Below are 21,287 nucleotides of genomic sequence, written 5' to 3'. Positions count from 1 at the left end.
TAGCCAGTAATCAGTTCCCTAAGTGTTCTCCACTGTCTGGAACACACAGAAATTCATAGAGTTGGGTAGAGCAGAGAGAGGTTAGAGAGGAGACACAGGCGACCTGGTGGAGAAAAAGGAGAGTCCAAAGGGGGAGAGAGCAGTGAAGCCAGTAATCTCGCTCCCACGTAAAAATGGGTACTAAAGATTGGGTTCTTAAAGGTACAAAATTGATAACAAATACCACAAAGCAAAAATTAAAAATCTAGAGTAGAGTTTGGAATTTCAAAAATACAATGTTAAAGAAAAGAAGAAAAATAAAGAGAGAAAAAAAACAAAGTCACAAAAATTATAAAGAAAATATAGGTACAAAATTGATAACAAATACCAAAAAGCAAAAATTAAAAATCTAGAGTAGAGTTTGGAATTTCAGAAATACAATGTTAAAGAAAAGAAGAAGAAAAAAAGAAAGAGAAAAAAAACACAAAGTTACAAAAATTATAAAATATATATATATGAAGTTTGCTTTAAAAAAATAGGGTCTTTTTTTTTTTTACAAAGTAATAGTAGGTTATGAAAGTGAAAATTAAAGGAGTAATAGAGGACTTAAAATTTTTAAAAAAATTGAAAAAAAAAGAAAGAAAGAATGATCGTAAAAATAGTAATAATATATCTAAGACTTTCTCTGGTGTTGTTGTGGGTATTGTGGGGTCAGTTCATTTTCCGCTAGTTCCTTGGTCCGGCTTATATTTCTCAAGATCTATAGGCCCCTTCCTATGTAGTCGATACTAACGACAGGGTTTTAATCTGTTGCACCTGTCACTTCCAAGGCAGTTCCCTCTGTTTTAGCTTCTTCTGTTTGCTGGTCTGTTCAGTGTCTGATTTCCGCCCTGACACAAAGGGGCGGTGGTGGACACATTTTTTTTTAGGCTCACTTGTTCAGTTGTGCTGTGGGGAGGGAGGGACGCTGCAAATAACACTGGTGTGTGCTTGCAGTGCCTCAGCCATACTGGGCCTGCCCCTGCTTACGGTGCATATACCCTCCCTGCCCACACTGCTCAGGCTCTAGGTTGCTCTGCTGGGAACCATCTGAGGCTGGACCTGGGCTGCATGCACCTCCCAGGTCTAAGCCGCTCAGGTTCAGGCACTCGGGTAGTCCTCAGGGGCGCAGACTCGGTTGGGCCTGTGTTTTGTGCTCTTGCCAGGTCTGAGCAGCTCAGGTGATGAGGTGTTTGGCGAGCGCGGTCGCTGCGACTTATCGCCTCCCTGCTACTCGGTTTTCTGGGTGTACAACTGGTGCACCTTCTCAGGCGGATGTTGACCATCCAGAACCTCAAGAAGTTTTAGTTAGCAAAGAAGCCTGCTTACAGTTTTGTAGATAATGTCTCTCTGGGGCTGCAATTGCCCCTTCCAGCTCTGGCTGCCTGTCACCGGAGGGGGATGGTCTGCAGCCGGCTATCTTTGTTCAGTCCTTTGTTCTGCGTGCAGGCCTGGCGGTGTCTTAGGTTAGGGCTGGCTTTTCGCGTGGTAGTTATCCCACAGTCTGGTTTGCTAACCTAAGTTAGTTCGCTCAGATTGTGCTTGGGGCACTCAGGCCAGATTCTTACTCTAAGCGATGCAGCCCGCACCTCCCTGCCCAGCCCCCGCTTGCTAGTGGTGGGTGTAGGCCTCTGTGCTGCTTCTCCGATGGGGGAGTTACCCTTGGGCTCGTAAACTGTGGGTATGAATTGTTTCTTTATTTTTCCTCCCTGTTATGTTGCCCTCTGTGCTTCCAAGGCTCGGCACAGACTCGGCAGTGAGAGTGTTTCCTGGTGTTTGGAAACTTCTCTCTTTTTAAGACTCCCTTCCCGGGACCGAGCTCTGTCCCTCCCCCTTTTGTCTCTTTTTTTGTCTTTTATATTTTTTCCTACCTCCTTTCGAAGACAATGGGCTGCTTTTCTGGGTGCCTGATGTCCTCTGCCAGCATTCAGAAGTTTTGTGGAATTTGCTTGGCATTTAAATGTTCTTCTCATGAATTTGTGGGGGAGAAAGTGGTCTCCCCATCCTATTCCTCTGCCATCTTCACTATTTATGTTTAGATCCATAGATAACACATACTATATTTAGTATAATTAATAGTTTATGAAAATTATGCCCTTCCATATATGATTTAACTTCTTTTCATTATTTAGTGTTATGCTGGCAAGAGGTACATAACCTGATATATATACATATATGTATCACTTCATGGGAAATAGATGGGGAAACAGTGGAAACAGTGTCAGACTTTATTTTTCTGGGCTCCAAAATCACTGCAGATGGTGACTGCAGCCATGAAATTAAAAGATGCTTACTCCTTGGAAGAAAAGTTATGACCAACCTAGATAGCATATTGAAAAGCAGAGATATTACTTTGCCAACAAAGGTCCGTCTAGTCAAGGCTATGGTTTTTCCAGTGGTCATGTGAGAGTTGGACTGTGAAGAAAGCTGAGCACCGAAGGTTTGATGCTTTTGAACTGTGGTGTTGGAGAAGACTCTTGAGAGTCCCTTGGACTGCAAGGAGATCCAACCAGTCCATTCTGAAGGAGATCAGCCCTGGGATTTCTTTGGAAGGAGTGATGCAAAAGCTGAAACTCCAGTACTTTGGCCACCTCATGCGAAGAGTTGACTCGTTGGAAAAGACCCTGATGTTGGGAGGGATTGGGGGCAGGAGGAAAAGGGGACAACAGAGGATGAGATGTCTGGATGGCATCATTGACTCAATGGATGTGAGTCTCAGTGAACTCCAGGAGTTGGTGATGGACAGGGAGGCCTGGCGTGCTGCGATTCATGGGGTCACCGAGTCGGACACGACTGACCGACTGAACTGAACTGAACTGATACATATCTTGTTTATTCATTTAGAATATTTATAGCATATAGATCAATAAATTGCCCATCTAATGTCATATTGATTAGAGATTTGTTTCTTTATTCTTTTCATTAAAAATGAAAATGTGTGGATGTCTGCTATGCACATGTCTAAAGGCTTATTTGGAGTGTATGCCTAGAAATGAAATTGTTGGATCCTGTGATATATAAATATTTTCTACTTTGCTACATATTTGTAAATTACTTTCCAAATAGGTTTTTCCAGTTTACACTTCAGGTATAACAATGTCCATTTTTATTTCCCCTCATTTGTCAGTTTGAATAGTGTGAAAAAAGTAAGGATTTTAACATTTACATGATTATTAGTGATTTTGAGAGCAATTTAAAATTTTTATTTGTTTTATCTTATATGACTTTATCATTAGTCCAATTATCTATTTAGTTATTAAAATTTTTTTCTTATAAATTTATATTAAATAATTATGTGTTGAATAGTAAATCTTTGGAGGCTGTGGGTACTCCATGTATTTTGCTCCAGCCTTTGGATTGTTTTGTAAATATTGTTTGTGGTCTATTTTGTCACACAGATTAAAACAATTTAAATATAGTCAAATTTGATAACTCATCATTGTCTTCCAGATAGAAACCTAATCCTGATTTACTTAGCTCATTTACTAAGTAAAGAACTCATAGCTGTAGATTTCTAAACTAATAATCAAATTCATGTTTCTTCCTGGTTGGGCTTCAAGGAGATCCTCTTAACATGTAGCTATCTCTAAGTCTTTTTTTTTTTTTTTTTTTAACTAAGAAGAATTTGGCTTATGGCTCAGGTAGTGGGGGAGAGAAAGGAGGTGTGTGTGTAGACTTGCCCTGATGAAGCTAGGACACAGAGCCCTTAACAGGTAGTTGACTTGTCTAGAAATCCAGATCCATGTTCCATGTTCATCAGTTAGGAACTGCCTACCACACTCCTTTGAAAATTGTTGTGTTTAATTTTCCTTATTGAAGTATAGTTGATGTATGTGTGTGCTTAGTCATTCAGTTGTGTCCAGCACTTTGCCCTCCCATGAACTGTAGCTCCTCTGTCCACAGGATTTCCCAGGCAAGAATACTGGAGTGGGTTGCCATTTCCTTCTCCAGGGGATCTTCCCTATCCAGAGAATGAACCTGGATCTCCTGCATTGCAGGTAGATTCTTTACTGTCTGAGCCACCATACTTGATGCATAATATTATTTAAATTATAGGTGTACAGTATAGTGATTCACAATTTTTAAAGGTTATACTCCATTTATAGTTACTATAAAGTATTTGCTACATTCCCTGTGTTGTGCGATACATCCTTACAACTTATTTTATATTTAATAGCTTTAAAGGTAAACAGGGGAGCATTCTGAGTTGGATTGATATGTAAAATGTAAATGTTGTGCATGCATATGTATTTGTCTGTGTGTGTGTTTGTGTGTGTGTACTATTTCAGATCTTGTATGGATTCCCCCAATTTATGCTGCTCTCACTTATTAGCAGGAGAGTTTACCCTTTTGGCAACTTCACTGATTGATTCTAGTTTCGACTTTGTTAGCACTTTAGTTATCTCCAAGCAGTCTATTTTTGTTAGAGTATAGACTCAAATAACTCTTTCCCATCTTTTTTTTCAGTAATGTCATATGTATTGAATTGAATAAGATACCTTTAGCAGCAAGTAACTAAAGACTCACTGAAAATAGCTTAAGCCTTAAGAGGTCTATTATTTCACATTACAGGGTTGCTGGAGACACGTTGATTCCAGGGTGGTTCACTGGCATGAGGACTTCATCAAAGACACAAGTTTCTCTCTACTTTCTGCTCTGCCATCCTCAGCAAATCAGTAATACCATTTATGGTCACATCATGGCTACAACAGTTCCAGGTATCAATTCATTATTTTTGTCTAAAGGAAGAAATTTTTAATTTTCTCTCATATAGGTCTTTAACAAACAAGATATTTATTATAAAAATTTCAAAATATACAGACTATAATAAAATAGTAAAATAGTAAAATCCACTTCTATATACTCACTACTGTAATGCAATATTTTGCATTATATTGCAATATTTTATTATACAGGATAAGAAGCACAATTATACTTCATTCCTTGTACTTAACAGACTTCTCCAAAAATGAGGTGTTCTCCTTACATTACCAATTCATTACATGCTTAAACAGCTTACTGATAATTCATTATGTCATTTAATATTCTTCTTAAGGTAAAAATCCCTGACTTCCCAAAATACGTATTTTGTGACTGGCTTGTTAAAACCAAGAGTCAGTCAAGGAACACTCATTGCATTTGATGATTGTCATGTAACAGCATCAATAGATAAATTCAGCATGATTGTAGGAGGCAAAAAAAACTGAGGAATGAAAATTATGTGAGATAATATATTTCAACCTTAAAACAAACTTTTCTAATAAGAAATTGTTTCCCAAAAGACCTAGGGATGGTTCAAGGTGAGTTGGAAGAGTAGATAACATTCTTTCTTTTGTTTCTTTCCTATATGGCCCTCGTGGGATGGACTTGGAACTTGGCACTGTTATCACCCCATAATTGACCTTATTTTTAGCCTGTCTCAGAGGGACCTTTGCACCCAGTTCATGCTGCAATTATTTGAAATATTTGCAACAGAGATGACTAAGGGTACCAGGTTGCCTCCTGCTCTATTCCCCCAGGTCATCGGGGACTACTCCTCCTCACTGGTGATATTATCTTTGCTGTACTTAAATTCCATTTGGCTTTCATCGTTCTCATTCTAAGGCCTGTAAGATATGTCCTCACGTGCATGGCCATGCAATGTGATTCTTCAGGTTCAGGTGCATTTTCTTTTCAGTTTCCATAAAGAAATGTTCACAGGGTTAGAGACCTCACCAGGTCATCTCTGTTATCCTCTAGAAAGAGATAAGAGGTATATAGCTATAGGGGATTTTCAGGCAAAAACACAACAAAGGAAATGAAAAGGCTATTCTTAATTGAAAAACGAGATATTAATCTCTGAGCAGAGCCAAAAACTGAATAAAATGATATATTTCAAAACAAGATTTTACATCTCATTTAAAATTTTAATTCTTAAAATATGCTGAATTTTGACAATGTCTTTAATTTCCCTTCTATGGTTTTACACTCCTTTTTCCATTTTTAGGATTAAACACAATAACTTTTGAATCCTTGCTTCTACCATTAGGAAATTGCTCCACTGAAGTAAAGTGAGAAATATTCAGGTAAGAGATAGATTAATGTCAAATTTGTACAGAAAATTTTAGGAGCTGTCAATTTTTCCAGTAGCATGTCCGAGGTTTGTCCACTTTGAGAAGCTGAAGATGCCTTCATTTTGGATGAAGGTTTTGGAAAACCAAATAAATCTCTTGCTATCCTACTTTAAACTCTCACAAACTGTTTAGCTATTGACCTGTTTTAATCTCCAATGCCTATTTGTGGAATTTAAAATTACTCTTTTTGGGCTTCCCAAGTGGCTCAGTGCTAAAGAATCTGCCTGCCAATGTAGGAGACACAGGAGACAAGGGTTCAATTCCTGGGCTGGGAAGATCCTCTGGAGAAGGATACGGCAACCTACTCCAGTATTCTTGCCTGAGAAATCCCATGGACAGTGGAGAAATCCCATGGACAGTACAGTCTATGGGGTCACAAAAGAATCAGATTCAACTTACTGACTATACAACAACAAAATTCCTCTTAAATTTGATCCTTCTGTTGTAAAATGGAAGCATTAAAATGAATTTGAAATTACAGAGAGCAAATATTATTTATCTCTCAAAACCTTTAGATATGTTAGACTTACTATGTAAGTCAAGTGAGGCACTAAACAGGTAAAAAGAAAATGCTTTATGTGTGAAAATCATGTACCTTATAATGGAAAGAGGACTAGAATTGGAGAATCACACTAGAAAATTATGAGTTGCTGCTGCTGCTACTGCTGCTAAGTGCTTCAGTCGTGTCCGACTCTGTGCGACCCCATAGACGGCAGCCCGCCAGGCTCCCCCGTCCCTGGGATTCTCCAGGCAAGAACACTGGTATGGGTTGCCATTTCCTTCTCCAATGCATGAAAGTGAAAAGTGAAAGTGAAATTGCCCAGTCGTGTCCGACTCCTAGCGACCCCATGGACTGCAGCGCACCAGACTCCTCTGTCCATGGGATTTTCCAGGCAAGAGTACTGGAGTGGGGTGCCATCGCCTTCTCCAAATTATGAGTTAGGCGACTCAAATGTTGTGTGCTGATGGGCAATTACAATATACCTCAGAGTCAATTCCTATAAAAGGATGCAGCAAATCATACATAACACAACAGAATCTTATAAAGGAGATGATAATACAAATTTCAATGTATTATACAAGAGGCAAAAGATACTTTGTGATACCAGGAAATAGGTAGAAGTCTCTATTTTTAATCTTGTCTTGTACCTCTTAGCAGGTTCTTGCCATGGGTGACAAGGGAGCAGGCAACCATTCAGATGTAACTGACTTCATTCTTGTAGGCTTCAGGGTCCGTCCAGAGCTCCACATTCTCCTCTTCCTCCTATTCCTGCTTGTCTATGGCATGGTCCTTTTGGGGAACATTAGTATGATTGGCATCATTGTGACTGACTCCCAGCTGAACACACCAATGTATTTCTTTCTAGGCAATCTCTCCTTCATCGACCTCTTCTACTCCACTGTTATTGCACCTAAGGCCATGGTCAACTTCATGTCTGAGAAAAAGACTGTCTCTTTTGTAGGGTGTGCTGCCCAGTTCTTCTTTTTTGCACTCTTCATTGTAACAGAAGGGTTTGTCCTGGCGGCCATGGCCTATGACCGCTTCATTGCCATCTGCAACCCTCTTCTTTACAGTGTCCATATGTCAAGACGCCTTTGCACTCAGCTGGTGGCTGGTTCCTATTTCTGCGGTTGGGTCAGTTCCATTCTCCAAGTCAGTGTAACATTCTCAGTGTCTTTCTGTGCCTCCCGAGTCATTGATCACTTCTTCTGTGATTCTTACCAAATTGAGAAGATCTCCTGTTCTAATCTTTTTGTCAATAAGATGGTATCTCTTAGTTTGGCTACCTGCATTATTTTGCCCACAGTAGTTGTTATTGTAGTATCTTACATGTATATTGTAACCACAGTCTTGAAGATCCCCTCCAGTGAAGGGAGAAAGAAAGCCTTCTCCACTTGGCGCTCCCACCTGGGCGTGGTAAGCTTGCTTTATGGGACTGTCTCCTTTATGTATCTCACACCTCCAAGCAATCCTGAACTTCGTAAAGTGGTTTCAGTATTTTACATATTGGTTACACCCATGTTAAACCCTCTGATTTACTCTCTAAGAAACAAAGATGTCAAACAAGCTTTGAGAAAAATCTTATGGAAGAAAAAATCTTTATCCTAATTCTACTTTCTTGTGATTTCCTCATTAATGGGCCCATCGATAGTTTCAGCCTGATTTGCTTTCAGTGTGGAGTCAAGCTTGAGTCACTTGAAGATCCTTTACATTGATCATTCTGCAGATGAATTATTTTCAGTGAAGGGGTGGTAACAATTTATCATTCACTCTTCATCATTCACTCTCCCTTAAGAGCAGTGGTATATCTCATACATCAGTAAAATTTGAAGTCATCCTATAAACAGAAATATACTCCTTACTCTTTTTAGGTAAACTTTATGGAGTGAAGGAAAAAAGAATTTAATTTTATTACTGTTATTTTTCTTTGGGCCCTATTTTTAGATAGTGGGCAGAAAAAAGTGCTTTGGTAGAATGCTAAGCTCAGAATGTATAATAATGTTTAGAAGAAGGGTCAACCCAAGACAGGGTGATTCTGAGTTGTAAATATTTAATCCTTTAATGAAATTTAACTGTGAATACATTTATTCACAATTACTTGATTTGGGGCCCATAGTTCTTGAATAAATATCATGGTATAAGATTTCTTTTTGTCTGTACCATCATGAGTTTATCAGAACAACTCAATAAATCATTGATGTGTAATTGTATCTTACTGTATCTTATTGTTTGTTATTGTTGTTTAGTCACTAAGTCATGTTAGACTCTTTTGCAACCCCATGGACTGTAGACCCACTGGGCATCTCTGTCCATAGGCTTTCTCAGGCAAGAATACTGGAGTGGGTTGCCAGTTCCTTCTCCAGGGGATCTTCCTGACCCAGGCATAGAGCTTACGTCCCCTGCATTTCAGGCAGATTCTTTAGTACTGTGCCACCAGTGAAGCCCATATCTTATTGTTACTTATTTTAAATATTGTTATTGATTTATTATCATATCAAAGAGCTGGAGAAAGGTATCTTGTATCCAGTCTTCTAAAAACAGGATATACAAATCCACAAAGACAAGTCTTTAGTACTGATGTCCTATCTGGAAGGGTTAAAAATTACATTAGATTTAAATCATTGATCCCAGTTTACTGGATTACTCTGTTCTCTTTGGCAATTACTATTTGAAAAGTGAAAGTTGCTCAATTGTGTCCAACTCTTTGTGACCCCATGGACTATACAGTCCATGAAATTCTTCAGGCCTGAATGCTGGAGTGGGTAGATTTTCCCTTCTCCAGGGGATCTGTCCAACCCAGGGATCGAACCCAGATCTCCCGCATTGCAGGCTGATTCTTTACCAGCTGAGCCACAAGGGAAGCCCAGTTACTGTTTCAGATCAGTTCAGTTCAGTTGCTCAGTCGTGTCCGACTCTTTGCAACCCCATGAATCGCAGCACGCCAGGCCTCCCTGTCCATCACCAACTCCCAGAGTTCACTCAAACTCATGTGCATCGAGTCGGTGATGCCATCCAGCCATCTCATCCTCTGTCGTCCCCTTCTCCTCCTGCCCCCAATCCCTCCCAGCATCAGAGTCTTTTCCAATGAGTCAACCCTTTGCATGAGGTGGACAAAGTACTGGAGTTTCAGCTTTAGCATCATTCCTTCCGAAGAACACCCAGGACCGATCTCCTTTAGAATGGACTGGTTGGATATCTTTGCTGTCCAAGGGACTCTCAAGAGTCTTCTCCAACACCACAGTTCAAAAGCATCAATTCTTTGGCGCTCAGCCTTCTTCACAGTCCAACTCTCCCATCCATACATGACCACTGGAAAAACCGTAGCCTTGACTCATGGACCTTTGTTGGCAAAGTAATGTCTCTGCTTTTGAATATGCTATCTAGGTTGGTCATAACTTTCCTTCCAAGGAGTAAGGGTCTTTTAATTTCATGGCTGCAGTCACCATCTGCAGTGATTTTGGAGCCCCCCAAAATAAAGTCTGACACTGTTTCCACTGTTTCCCCATCTATTTCCCATGAAGTGATGGGACCTGATGCCATGATCTTCATTTTCTGAATGTTGAGCTCTAAGCCAACTTTTTCACTCTCCACTTTCACTTTCATCAAGAGGCATTTTAGTTCCTCTTCTCTTTCTGCCATAAGGGTGGTGTCGAAGCAACAGTTAGAATTGGACATGGAACAACAGACTGGTTCCAAATAGGAAAAGGACTACATCAGGGCTGTATATTGTCACCTTGCTTATTTAACTTATATGCCGAGTACATCATGAGAAACGTTGGGCTGGAAGAAGCACAAGCTGGAATCAAGACTGCTGGGAGAAATCTCAGTAACCTCAGATATGCAGATGACACCACCCTTATGGCAGTTACTATTTATGTGTACATAATTTTTGTTTGCTTTGTATTTTAATTACATATGATATTTTAATTTTCCTAACACTTGTTTTATTGGTGCTATACTTTAAATGGAGCTGTTTATATTTCTAAAATAATATCTGTGTTGTCATATTGTTTTAATTTTTCCAATTCAGGTTGTGCTTTCAGATGAAAATTGTAAGCAATTCAATAACATCTGTGTTGTCATGCTGTTTTAATTTTTCCAATTCAGGTTGTGCTTTCAGATGCAAACTGTAAGCAATTCAATTCTCCAAATACGTTTGTGTGAGTGTGCTCAGTCGTGTTTTGTTGGATTCTTTGCAACACGATGGACTGTAGCCCACCGGTCCAGATATGTTTAAATCAACAGAAAACATTGCTGAAGAAAATGGTCAAGGTTTTGCATCTATTGCATCTTTTTAATTTATGCATTTGGTAATAAATTTGTTGATGGAAAGATGCAGAAGGCAGAAATGAGAGGATGTTGTATAAGATGAACTATTTAATGTGTGCTTGCCTACTTCTACAACTTCAGATTGTATCAGTAAAGTCAATCAATGTTGAAAGAGCTCAGTGATTGTAGAGAGAATGCAACTAATTGTAGAGGGAATGCAACCCCTTGCAGAGATTAGAAAAGAGGGGTAGAGTATAGAGGGATGGCAGTTGGGAGAGCAGAGTACCCTGGTATTTCTCATACTATTAATAAAAATAGGCTTCTTCTCTAATTCTTACATATTCCAACTTAGAAAATTCCTAACCAAAGACTACATCAATATATTTTCCCAAAGGATGAAAGTTTTTTTTGTACTATTCTGAATGTAGTTCTTGAATTAAAAAATTATTATTTTTTGCTCCTTACTAATATTTCTAATAAATCAATTATTTTATCTTTTTCACTCCAACTACACACATCCATTTTTATTTGCTTAATTGTGTATGTAACCATTAGGTTTATTTTTTTCAAAAACATTGAAAATTACTTTGGCTAAAGTAACCAAGGGAAATATATTAGAAGGATATGTGAAATAGAAAAGCTAAAGAACAAGCCTTGAAATTGGGTAGGAACCAAGGAGTCCCAAGAAACAAAGAGACAAAAATTTTAGGAGTCTACTAGCAGAAATCAGTCTCATTGAACACCGCATCTGGAAAATGGAAACTCCAAGCATTTTCAAGATGCTATAAACTGAAAAAAACAAAAGCAACCTAAAAATTGAGAGTTATGCTTTATTCAGTGGAAATTTTTAGGACTTAAGTCCAGGAGGCAGCATCTCAAGGAACCCTGAGAGAACCTCTCCAAAGAAGAGGGAGGGAGGAGCCAAGTTATATATAAGTTTTGCAACAAAAGGCAAGTAGTCTGAATGTCAATTTTTAAATTTTTTTTGTAAATTAAGAAATCCAGATATCCCAAGTTAAGGAATTTAGCATGCGGGAAGTGCAGTTTCTGTGTATGGGAAGATGCAAGACTCTGAACTTACTGAAATCATTCCTTTGATACATACCTCAACTATCTGGGTTTTTCATGTTCTGAATTTCCTTGGTGGCTCACGATAGGGAGTGGCTGCAGTTTGATGGCTGCTAGATGGCAAGTATTCTTTCCTTCCTGAGTTCCCTCAGGGCTCATCAGCTCACCATCCATGGTGGCTGCAATTGCTGATGACTGTGACATCTTTGTTTACTGATATGGCAGGAATATTTCATTTCTCACTTCTTTTACCCTTTTCTGTCAATTTAAGTCTTGATACAGTATACTATGGGCTTCTCAGGTGGCTCAGATGGTAAAGAATCTCCCTGCAGTACAGGAGACTGGGTTCAATCCCTAGGTTGGGAAGATCCCCTGGAGAAGGGAATGGCAACCCACTCCAGTATTCTTTTTTTTTTTTTTACTTTTGGAAGGCTATAATTGACAGAATGGAAGTATACAAATGAATTTCAAAATGAAATCAATGCACCCTAGAGGGAGCTCTAACATGCGATCAGCTCACAATGAAAATCCGGTCAGATGGAAGAAGGCCAAAGTCCAAAGCAGAGTGAGGAGGGAAGCGTAAGAGAGAGGAAGGGCCCTGGGACTGAGTTTTCAAGACATGCTCAGCTGATGTCTTCAACTTCCAGGTCCTTGAGGCCTTAGTTGATGGTTTGGGACAAACATGTTATTTGGTCACAAAGAGCAGCAGTAGAGATCGGCTGTATCTGGAATGGGGAGGGAGGTTAGAGATCTGGGGAGACTGTAGACAGTCTACGACAAAGAGGACAGAGGTATGAGGGTGCGAGCACTAATAAGGCTCTGTGTCCCCTTACAACAAGCGCCAACCAAACAACAGCAATGTACTATGAAAAATGACTCAAGTTACTACTTTAGTGGAAGATATGAAGTAGCTACCGGAAACTTCTGTGGAAAAGGTTCAGCTTATATGGAGAAAAATAAACATTCAAGCACTGGATTATCTATAGTGCCACACTCAGAGTTGGTAGAGGAAAGGCGCTCTTTCTGGGTGACTTGCAGAAAGAGAATAGGACATGATGAAGACTAACAGGACTTTGTAGAGAACTGAATGCTTCAGTCCTCTCTGTGAAGAAAAGATGGCCTTCTGCAAGTCTTCCACTCTAGTATTGTTGCCTGGAGAATTCCATGAACAGAGGCACCTGGCAGGCTACAGTCCATGGTGTCACAAAGAGTTGGACATGACTGAAGCAACTGAGCACACACACACAGAGTACTATTCAGATCAGGTTTTGGGTATGTGTCTGTCCCTTTACTAGAGAATGGCTGGACCCTTGACTATGACTTTATTTAATTAAAAAAAAATCTGAATCTTTAAAAATAATGACACATTTATTAAAAGGGCTTAAATGCAAAACTCTGACAATACTTCATACTGGTGAGGATGTAGAGCAACAGGAAATATCTTTCCATCTTCATGAAGATGGAAATGGTACAGCAGACAGCTTGGCAGCTCCTTATAAGTTAAACATAAACTAACTGTTCAAATTGGTATTTGTGTTCCTAGATATTTACCTGTCACGCGAGTGTATGTTCTTCGGTTCTTTGTCTCGTCACAACAAAGATTTGGAGTGACGGACATTAAGGCCCCCTCTGCGTGTCACAGCTCTCAGGTCTTGGATAGACAGTGTTATAGCTCTCAGGTCTCGAATGGACCATGTTATAGCTCTTAGACAAATCAGTGTTACAGCTCTATTTTATTTAGAAGATAGCAGGAAAATCCATCTTCGAGTCGTGAGGGCATGTAGAACCAAAGACATGAGGAGAAGAGCACCCCAGCGTGTGGGAGAGAGAGAGAGAGAGCTAGCTTTGGCTCCTCTATTTATATGTTCCACCCCCCACCCCTGGGCCTGTCCTATGTAAGGTGGACCAGCCAGGAGTGTTGTTTGTTTTACCTGAGGTCCTCACTCTGCTCCTCGGACCTTCTTTTGTTTTATTTTCGCGGGCTTTTCCCTTCCTTGTCTTTTAGCCACGGCCATTTTGGACTCCTTTTCCCTATTCTAGCTACCTAACATACCCAACTGATTTAAAAACTTACTGGGTGGCTACATAACTTTTTATCATTTGTCAAAGTGAGAGGGTAACAGGCAGGAAGACCAGGGTTCTCCAAACGGAGGAAATAGCCTGCAAGTGTCAGAAATTTTTATTTCTCTTAAGCGTCAGGAGGAAACAAACTAGTGATATTTTTTTCTTCTCTATACAAATTTAAAAGGAGGTTTCTCTTAAAATACCGTGTTGCCATAATGACACCTAGTTTCATCTGAAGTTAACTATTCTCAAACCTTGAGATAACCAATGCATTTTTCTTATGGAAAAGTTTGTCTTAAGTTATGCTAATGTGCTATGCATTTACCCCAAATTCTGTCTTCACGTTGGTTCGCCTAATGGCTCAGAACCTACTTGACAAACCAGTATGTTATACTCGGATATTGTTTCCCTAATCTATGTAAATGAAACTATTTGTATGGTAATCTGTCCTTCTACAAGATAACGTTAATCACTTTATGGCCCAGGATGAATAATCTGGTGCCAAGATTATTCCAAAATGTATCTTATGGGTGACAGGCCTGGTGCCATTCTGAGTTTTAAGACATTCCTTTCTTTCATTAACAGACTGCTAGTGACTATAAAGATTGCTCAAACTACCGCACAATTGCACTCATCTCACACACTAGTAAAGTAATGCTCAAAATTCTCCAAGCCTGACTTCAGCAATATGTGAACCGTGAACTTCCTGATGTTCAAGCTGGTTTTAGAAAAGGCAGACGAATCAGAGATCAAATCGCCAACATCTGCTGGATCATAGAAAAAGCAAGAGAGTTCCAGAAAAACATCTATTTCTGCTTTATTGACTATGCCAAAGCCTTTGACTGTGGGGATCACAATACACTGTGGAAAATTCTGAAAGAGATGGGAATACTAGACCACCTGATCTGCCTCTTGAGAAACCTATATGCAGGTCAGGAGGCAACAGTTAGAACTGAACATGGAACAACAGACTAGTTCCAAATAGGAAAAGGAGTACGTTAAGGCTGTATGTTGTCACCCTGCTTATTTAACTTATACTCAGAGTACATCATGAGAAATTCTGGGCTGGAAGAAGCACAAGCTGGAATCAAGATTTTTGGGAGAAATATCAATAATCTCAGATATGTAGATGACACCACCCTTATGGCAGAAAGTGAAGAGGAATTAGAAGGCTTTTGATGAAAGTGAAAGAGGAGAGTGAAAAAGTTGGGTTAAAGCTCAATATTCAGAAAACGAAGATCATGGCATCTGGTCCCATCACTTCACGGCAAAAAGATGGGGAAACAGTGGAAACAGTATCAGACTTTATTTTTTAGGGCTCCAAAATCACTGTAGATGGTGATGGCAGCCATGAAATTAAAAGATGCTTACTCCTTGGAAGGAAAGTTATGACCAACCTAGATAGCATATTCAAAAGCAGAGACGTTACTTTGCCAGCAAAGGTCCATCTAGTCAAGGCTATGGTTTTTCCAGTGGTCACGTATGGATGTGAGAGTTGGACTGTGAAGAAAGCTGAGAGCCGAAGAATTGATGCTTTTGAACTGTGGTGTTGGAGAAGACTCTTGCGAGTTCCTTGGACTGCAAGGAGATCCAACCAGTCCATTCTAAAGAAGATCCGTCCTGGGATTTCTTTGGAAGGAATGATGCTAAAGCTGGAACTCCAGTACTTTGGCCACCTCATGCGAAGAGTTGACTCATTGGAAAAGACTCTGATGTTGGGAGGGATTGGGGGCAGGAGGAGAAGGGGACAACAGAGGATGAGATAGCTGGATGGCATCACCAACTCAATGGACATGAGTTTGAGTGAACTCTGGGAGTTGGTGATGGACAGGGAGGCCTGGCATGCTGCGATTCATGGGGTTGCAAAGAGTCGGACATGGCTGAGCGATTGAACTGAACTGAGTGACTATATAACACCCAGCTGAAGACTAGCAGGGGGGGTACTCTTTCTGCCCGCTTCTGATGTCTATGTCAGAAGCTTTCTCTATCTCCTTTATACTAATAAAACTTTATTACACAAAAGCTCTGAGCGATCAAGCCTCAACTCTGGCCCTGGACTGAATTCTTCTGCAGAGGCCAAGAATCCTGGCGTCTTTTTGTTCAGCAACAACCTTTCAAAAGCTCATAGACTTTTATGGTAAAAAGAATAAAAACTTAGTTTTTATTCTTTTACCAACTACTCTGTTTGGTAACGTCATTTCTCACAGAAGAAATGTCACAGGTTTACAACTGTGACAGTTCTGTGCATGTATACTGGCATTGAACAAATTAAAGTGAATAGACAACAAATGGTGGTGATCATAAGGTTTCTCAGTGTTGGAATGGGAGGTTATAGATTAGCAAAAGAGAAGGCTAGAATGAACATGGGACATGGGATAAGATTAATATATATGCAGATGGGTAGATAGAGAAAAAATTATAGCTATTTATGTATACACATATGGGCTTCCTTGCTAGCTCAGTGGTAAAGAATCTGACTGCCAAAGCTGAAAATGCAAGTTCGATCTCTGGGTTGGGAAGATCCTCTGGAGAAGGAAATGACAATCCATTCCAGTGTTCTTGCCTGGGAAATCCCATGGACAGAGGAGCTTGGCAGGCTACCATCCATGGTATCACAGAAGAGTCAGACACAACTTCGTGATTAAACAACAAATGTGTACACATACACATTTACACACATGTATATTCTAGTTGTTTGTTGAAAGAGCCTGGAAGCAATGATACGTCAGTAGCAATAAGAACATCTGGCAACTCAATCCCGATTACTAATTGCATTCTCTAATAAAAGGAACTAGGAATCATTGGAGAAATGGTTGATTTTGAGGAGGACCCTGTGAGGCTTTTCCAGGACAGTATTTCCCCCACTAAATCCTCTGCTTTAGTTCCTCTCTGAAGTATCTAGATAATAGTATTTGATGCGAATTTCCTGAGTTGTTTTGCAGATGTGAAAACCCTCCATCAGATGGAAGGTGTTAACTACTTGATGACCATAAACACAGAGCCCCAAGCCTCCTGGAACCTAAGGACTATCAAGTAACCCCTGTGACACTACCCTGTTCCCTCATCATCAGCCAGTTGGAACTGTGCAGGATCTTATCACATACCTTTGGACACCCCTTCCCTCACCTGATATTTAAAAAATGATTTTCAAGACCTCTCTGGCAGTCTAGTGGTTAGGAATCTGTCTTTCAATGGAGGGGATGTGGGTTCGATCCCTGGTCAGGGAATTGACATCCCACATGCCTTGATGAAAAAAGTAAGTCAGTGCACACCACAACTACTAAGCCTTTGCATCTCAGCTAGAGAGCTCACATGCTCTGGAGCCCACACACCACAGCTGGAGGGAAATTGGTGTCCCACAATGAAAGATCCACATGCTACCATAAAAAATAAATATTTTAAAAAATTCCTTTGTGGAAACCCTTTGGGGAGTTCAGGACTTTTTAGGACATGAGTTACCCGTCTCCTTCTGTGGCCTTACAATGAACCTTTCTCTGCTCCAAACTCTTACATTTTAGTTTGTTTGGCCTCACTGTGCTTTGGGCACACAAATTTGTCTTAACAATTCTAGGGATGGGGTAAGGGCCATTGAAGATGAGCCTGAAGAATCCTATAATATCAGAAAGTAAGGGAGTGCTTAAAAACAACAACAAACCCCCAAGCATTTAAAAAAGACACAGGAGGAGGAGATAAGATGGTGGAGGAATAGGACGGGGAGAACACTTTCTCCCCCATAAATTCATCAAAAGAACATTTAAACGCTGAGTAAATTCCACAAAACAACTTCTGAATGCCGGCAGAGGACATCAGGCACCCAGAAAAGCAACCCATTGTCTTTGAAAGGAGGTAGGAAAAAATATAAAAGACAAAAAAAAGAGACAAAAGAGGGAGGGACGGAGCTCCGTCCTGGGAGCTCCGACCTGGGAAAGTAGTCTTAAAAAGAGAGAAGTTTCCAAACACCAGGAAACCTCCTCACTGCCGAATCTGTGCCGAGCCTTGGAAGCACAGAGGACAACATAACAGGGAGGAAAAATAAATAAACAATTAAAACCCGCAGATTACGAGCCCTAGGGTAACTCCCCCAGCGGAGAAGCAGCGCAGAGGCCTGCACATGCCACTAGCCAGCGGGGGATGGGCAGGGAGGCGCGGCACGGGCTGCATCGCTTAGAGTAAGGATCTGGCCTGAATACCCCGAGCGCTATCTGAGCAAAATAATTTGGGCTAGCAAACCAGACTGTGGGATATTTACCATGCGAAAAGCCAGCCCTAACCTAAGACACCGCCAGACCCGCACATGGAACAAAGGACTGAACAGAGATGGCCGGCTGCAGACCATCTCCCTCCAGTGACAGGCAGCCAGAGCTGGAAGGGGGCAATCGCAGCCCCAGAGAGACATTATCTACAAAACTGTAAGCAGGCTTCTTTGCTAACTAAAACTTCTTGGGGTTCTGGACGGTCAACATCTGCCTGAGAAGGTGCACCGGTTGTATATCTAGATAACCGAGCGGTGGGGAGGTGATAAGTCACAGCAACCCGTGCTTGCCAAACACCTCATCAACCTCATCACCTGAGCTGCTCGGACCTGGGAAGGGCACAAAATGCAGGCCCAACCGAGTCTGCGCCTCTGAGGACTACCTGAGTGCCTGAACCTGAGCGGCTTAGACCTGGGAGGTGCAAGCAGCCCAGGGCTGGCTGCGGATGGTTCCTGGCAGAGCAACCTAGAGCCTGAGCAGTGTGGGCAGAGAGGCTACATGCACCGTGAGTGGGGGCAGGCCCAGTGTGGCTGTGAGACTGCAAGCACACACCAGTGTTATTTGTTTGCAGCGTCCCTCCCTCCCCACAGTGCGACTGAACAAGTGAGCCTAAAAAAAAAAAAAAAAAAAAGGTGTCCACCACTGCCCCCTTGGTGTCAGGGCGGAAATCAGACATTGAAGAGACCAGCAAACAGAAGAAGCTATAACAGAGGGAACCGCCTTGGAAACTACAGGCAATAGATTAAAACCCTGTGGTTAGTATGGACTACGTAGGAAGGGGCCTATAGATCTTGAAAAATATAAGCCAGACTAAGGAACTAGCCGAAAATGAACTGACCCCACAATACCCACAACAACACCAGAGAAAGTCCTAGATATGTTTTTACTATTTTTACGATCATTCTTTCTTTTTTTTTTAATTAAAAAAAAATTTTTTAAGTCCTCTATTACTCCTTTAATTTTCACTTTTATAACCTACCATTACTTTGCAAAAAAAAAAGAATATTTTTTTTAAAAGCAAACTTCATATATATTTTTCATAATTTTTGTGACTTTTTTTTTCTTTTCTTTAACATTGTATTTTTGAAATTCCAAACTCTACTCTAGATTTTTAATTTTAGCTTTTTGGTATTTGTTATCAATTTTGTACCTATATGTTTTTTTTAATAATTTTTGTGACTTTTTTTCCCCCTCTCTTTCTTTCTCTTCTTCTCTTCTTTAACACTGTATATCTGAAATTCCAAGCTCTACTCTAGATTTTTAATTTATGCTTTTTGGTATTTGTTATCAATTTTGTACCTATATTTTCTTTATAATTTTTGTGACTTTTTTTTTTTTCTTCTCTTTCTTTTTCTTCTTCTCTTCTTTAATATTGTATTTTTGAAATTCCAAACTCTACTCTAGATTTTTAACTTTTGCTTTTTGGTATTTGTTATCAATTTTGTACCTATATTTTCTTTATAATTTTTGTGACTTTATTTTTTTTTCTTTTTCTTGCTTTCTTTTCCTTCTTCTTTTCTTTAACATTGTATTTTTGAAATTCCAAACTCTACTCTAGATTTTTAATTTTTGCTTTTATGTATTTGTTACCAATTTTGTACCTCTAAGAACCCAATCTTCAGTACCCATTTTTTACTAGGGAGCGAGATTACTGGCTTGACTGCTCTCTCCCCCTTTGGATTCTCCTTTTTCTCCACCAGGTCGCCTGTGTCTCTTCCTTAACCCCTCTCTACTCTACCCAACTCTGTGAATTTCTGTGTGTTCCAGACGGTGGAGAACACTTAGGGAACTGATTACTGGCTGGATCTGTCTCTCTCCTTTTCATTCCCCACTTTTATCCTCCTGGCCACCTCTGTCTCCTTCCTCCTTCTTCTCTTCTCTGTATAACTCCGTGAACATCTCTGAGCAGTCCAGTTGTGGAGTGCACATAAGGAAGTGATTACTGGCTAGACTGCTGTCTCCTCTATTGATACCACCTCATCTCATTCGGGTCACCTCTAACTCCCTCCTCCCTCTTCTCTTCTCCATATAACGCTGTGAACCTCTCTGGGTGACCCTCACGGTGGAGAAACTTTTCATCTTTAACCTAGATGTTTTATCAATGGTGCTGTATAGAAGGAGAAGTTTTGAAACTACTGTAAAAATAAGACCAATAACTAGAAGCATGAGGCTTAAGTCCAAACCCTGAGTCCAGGGAACTCCTGACTCCAGGGAGCATTAATTGACAGGAGCTCATCAAAAGCCTCCATACCTACACTGAAACCAAGCACCACACAAGGGCCAACAAGTTCCAGGGCAAGACATACCAAGCAAATTCTCCAGCAACACAAGAACACAGCCCTGAGCTCCAAGATCCAGGCTCCCCAAAGTCACCCCAAAACCATAGACATCTCATAACTCATACTGGACACTTCATTGCACTCCAGAGAGAAGAAATCCAGCTCCACCCACCAGAACACCGACACAAGCTTCCCTAAGCAAGAAACCTTGACAAGCCACCTGTACAAACCCACACACAGCGAGGAAACTCCACAATAAAGAGAACTCCACAAACTGCCAGAATACAGAAAGGACACCCCAAACTCAGCGATTTAAACAAGATGAAGAGACAGAGGAATACCCAGCAGGTAAAGGAACAGGATAAATGCCCACCAAACCAAACAAAAGAGGAAGAGATAGGGAATCTACCTGATAAAGAATTCCAAATAATGATAGTGAAATTGATCCAAAATCTTGAAATCAAAACGGAACCATAGATAAATAGCCTGGAGACAAGGATTGAGAAGATGCAAGAAAGGTTTAACAAGGACCTAGAAGAAATAAAAAAGAGTCAATATATAATGAATAATGCAATAAATGATATCAAAAACACTCTGGAGGCAACAAATAGTAGAATAACAGAGGCAGAAGATAGGATTAGTGAATTAGAAGATAGAATGGTAGAAATAAATGAATCAGAGAGGAAAAAAGAAAAATGAATTAAAACAAAGGAGGACAATC

General features: G+C 40.3%; 1 protein-coding gene across 1 annotated transcript; it reads left to right on the top strand.

The window, feature by feature from the left end:
- The first annotated feature begins 7,299 nt into the window (after positions 1–7,299).
- On the top strand, positions 7,300–8,241 carry LOC113893456 (olfactory receptor 9K2-like). The gene has a single exon (XM_027543439.1). The coding sequence runs from the start codon at positions 7,300–7,302 to the stop codon at positions 8,239–8,241; it is 942 nt and encodes a 313-aa protein (XP_027399240.1).
- The last annotated feature ends 13,046 nt before the right edge of the window (positions 8,242–21,287 follow it).

The sequence above is a fragment of the Bos indicus x Bos taurus genome, chromosome 5, assembly GCF_003369695.1.
Source record: "Bos indicus x Bos taurus breed Angus x Brahman F1 hybrid chromosome 5, Bos_hybrid_MaternalHap_v2.0, whole genome shotgun sequence".
Lineage (NCBI taxonomy): Eukaryota > Metazoa > Chordata > Mammalia > Artiodactyla > Bovidae > Bos > Bos indicus x Bos taurus.
Note: the sequence above shows the minus strand (reverse complement) of the source record. Positions and strands in the feature narration are given on the sequence as shown.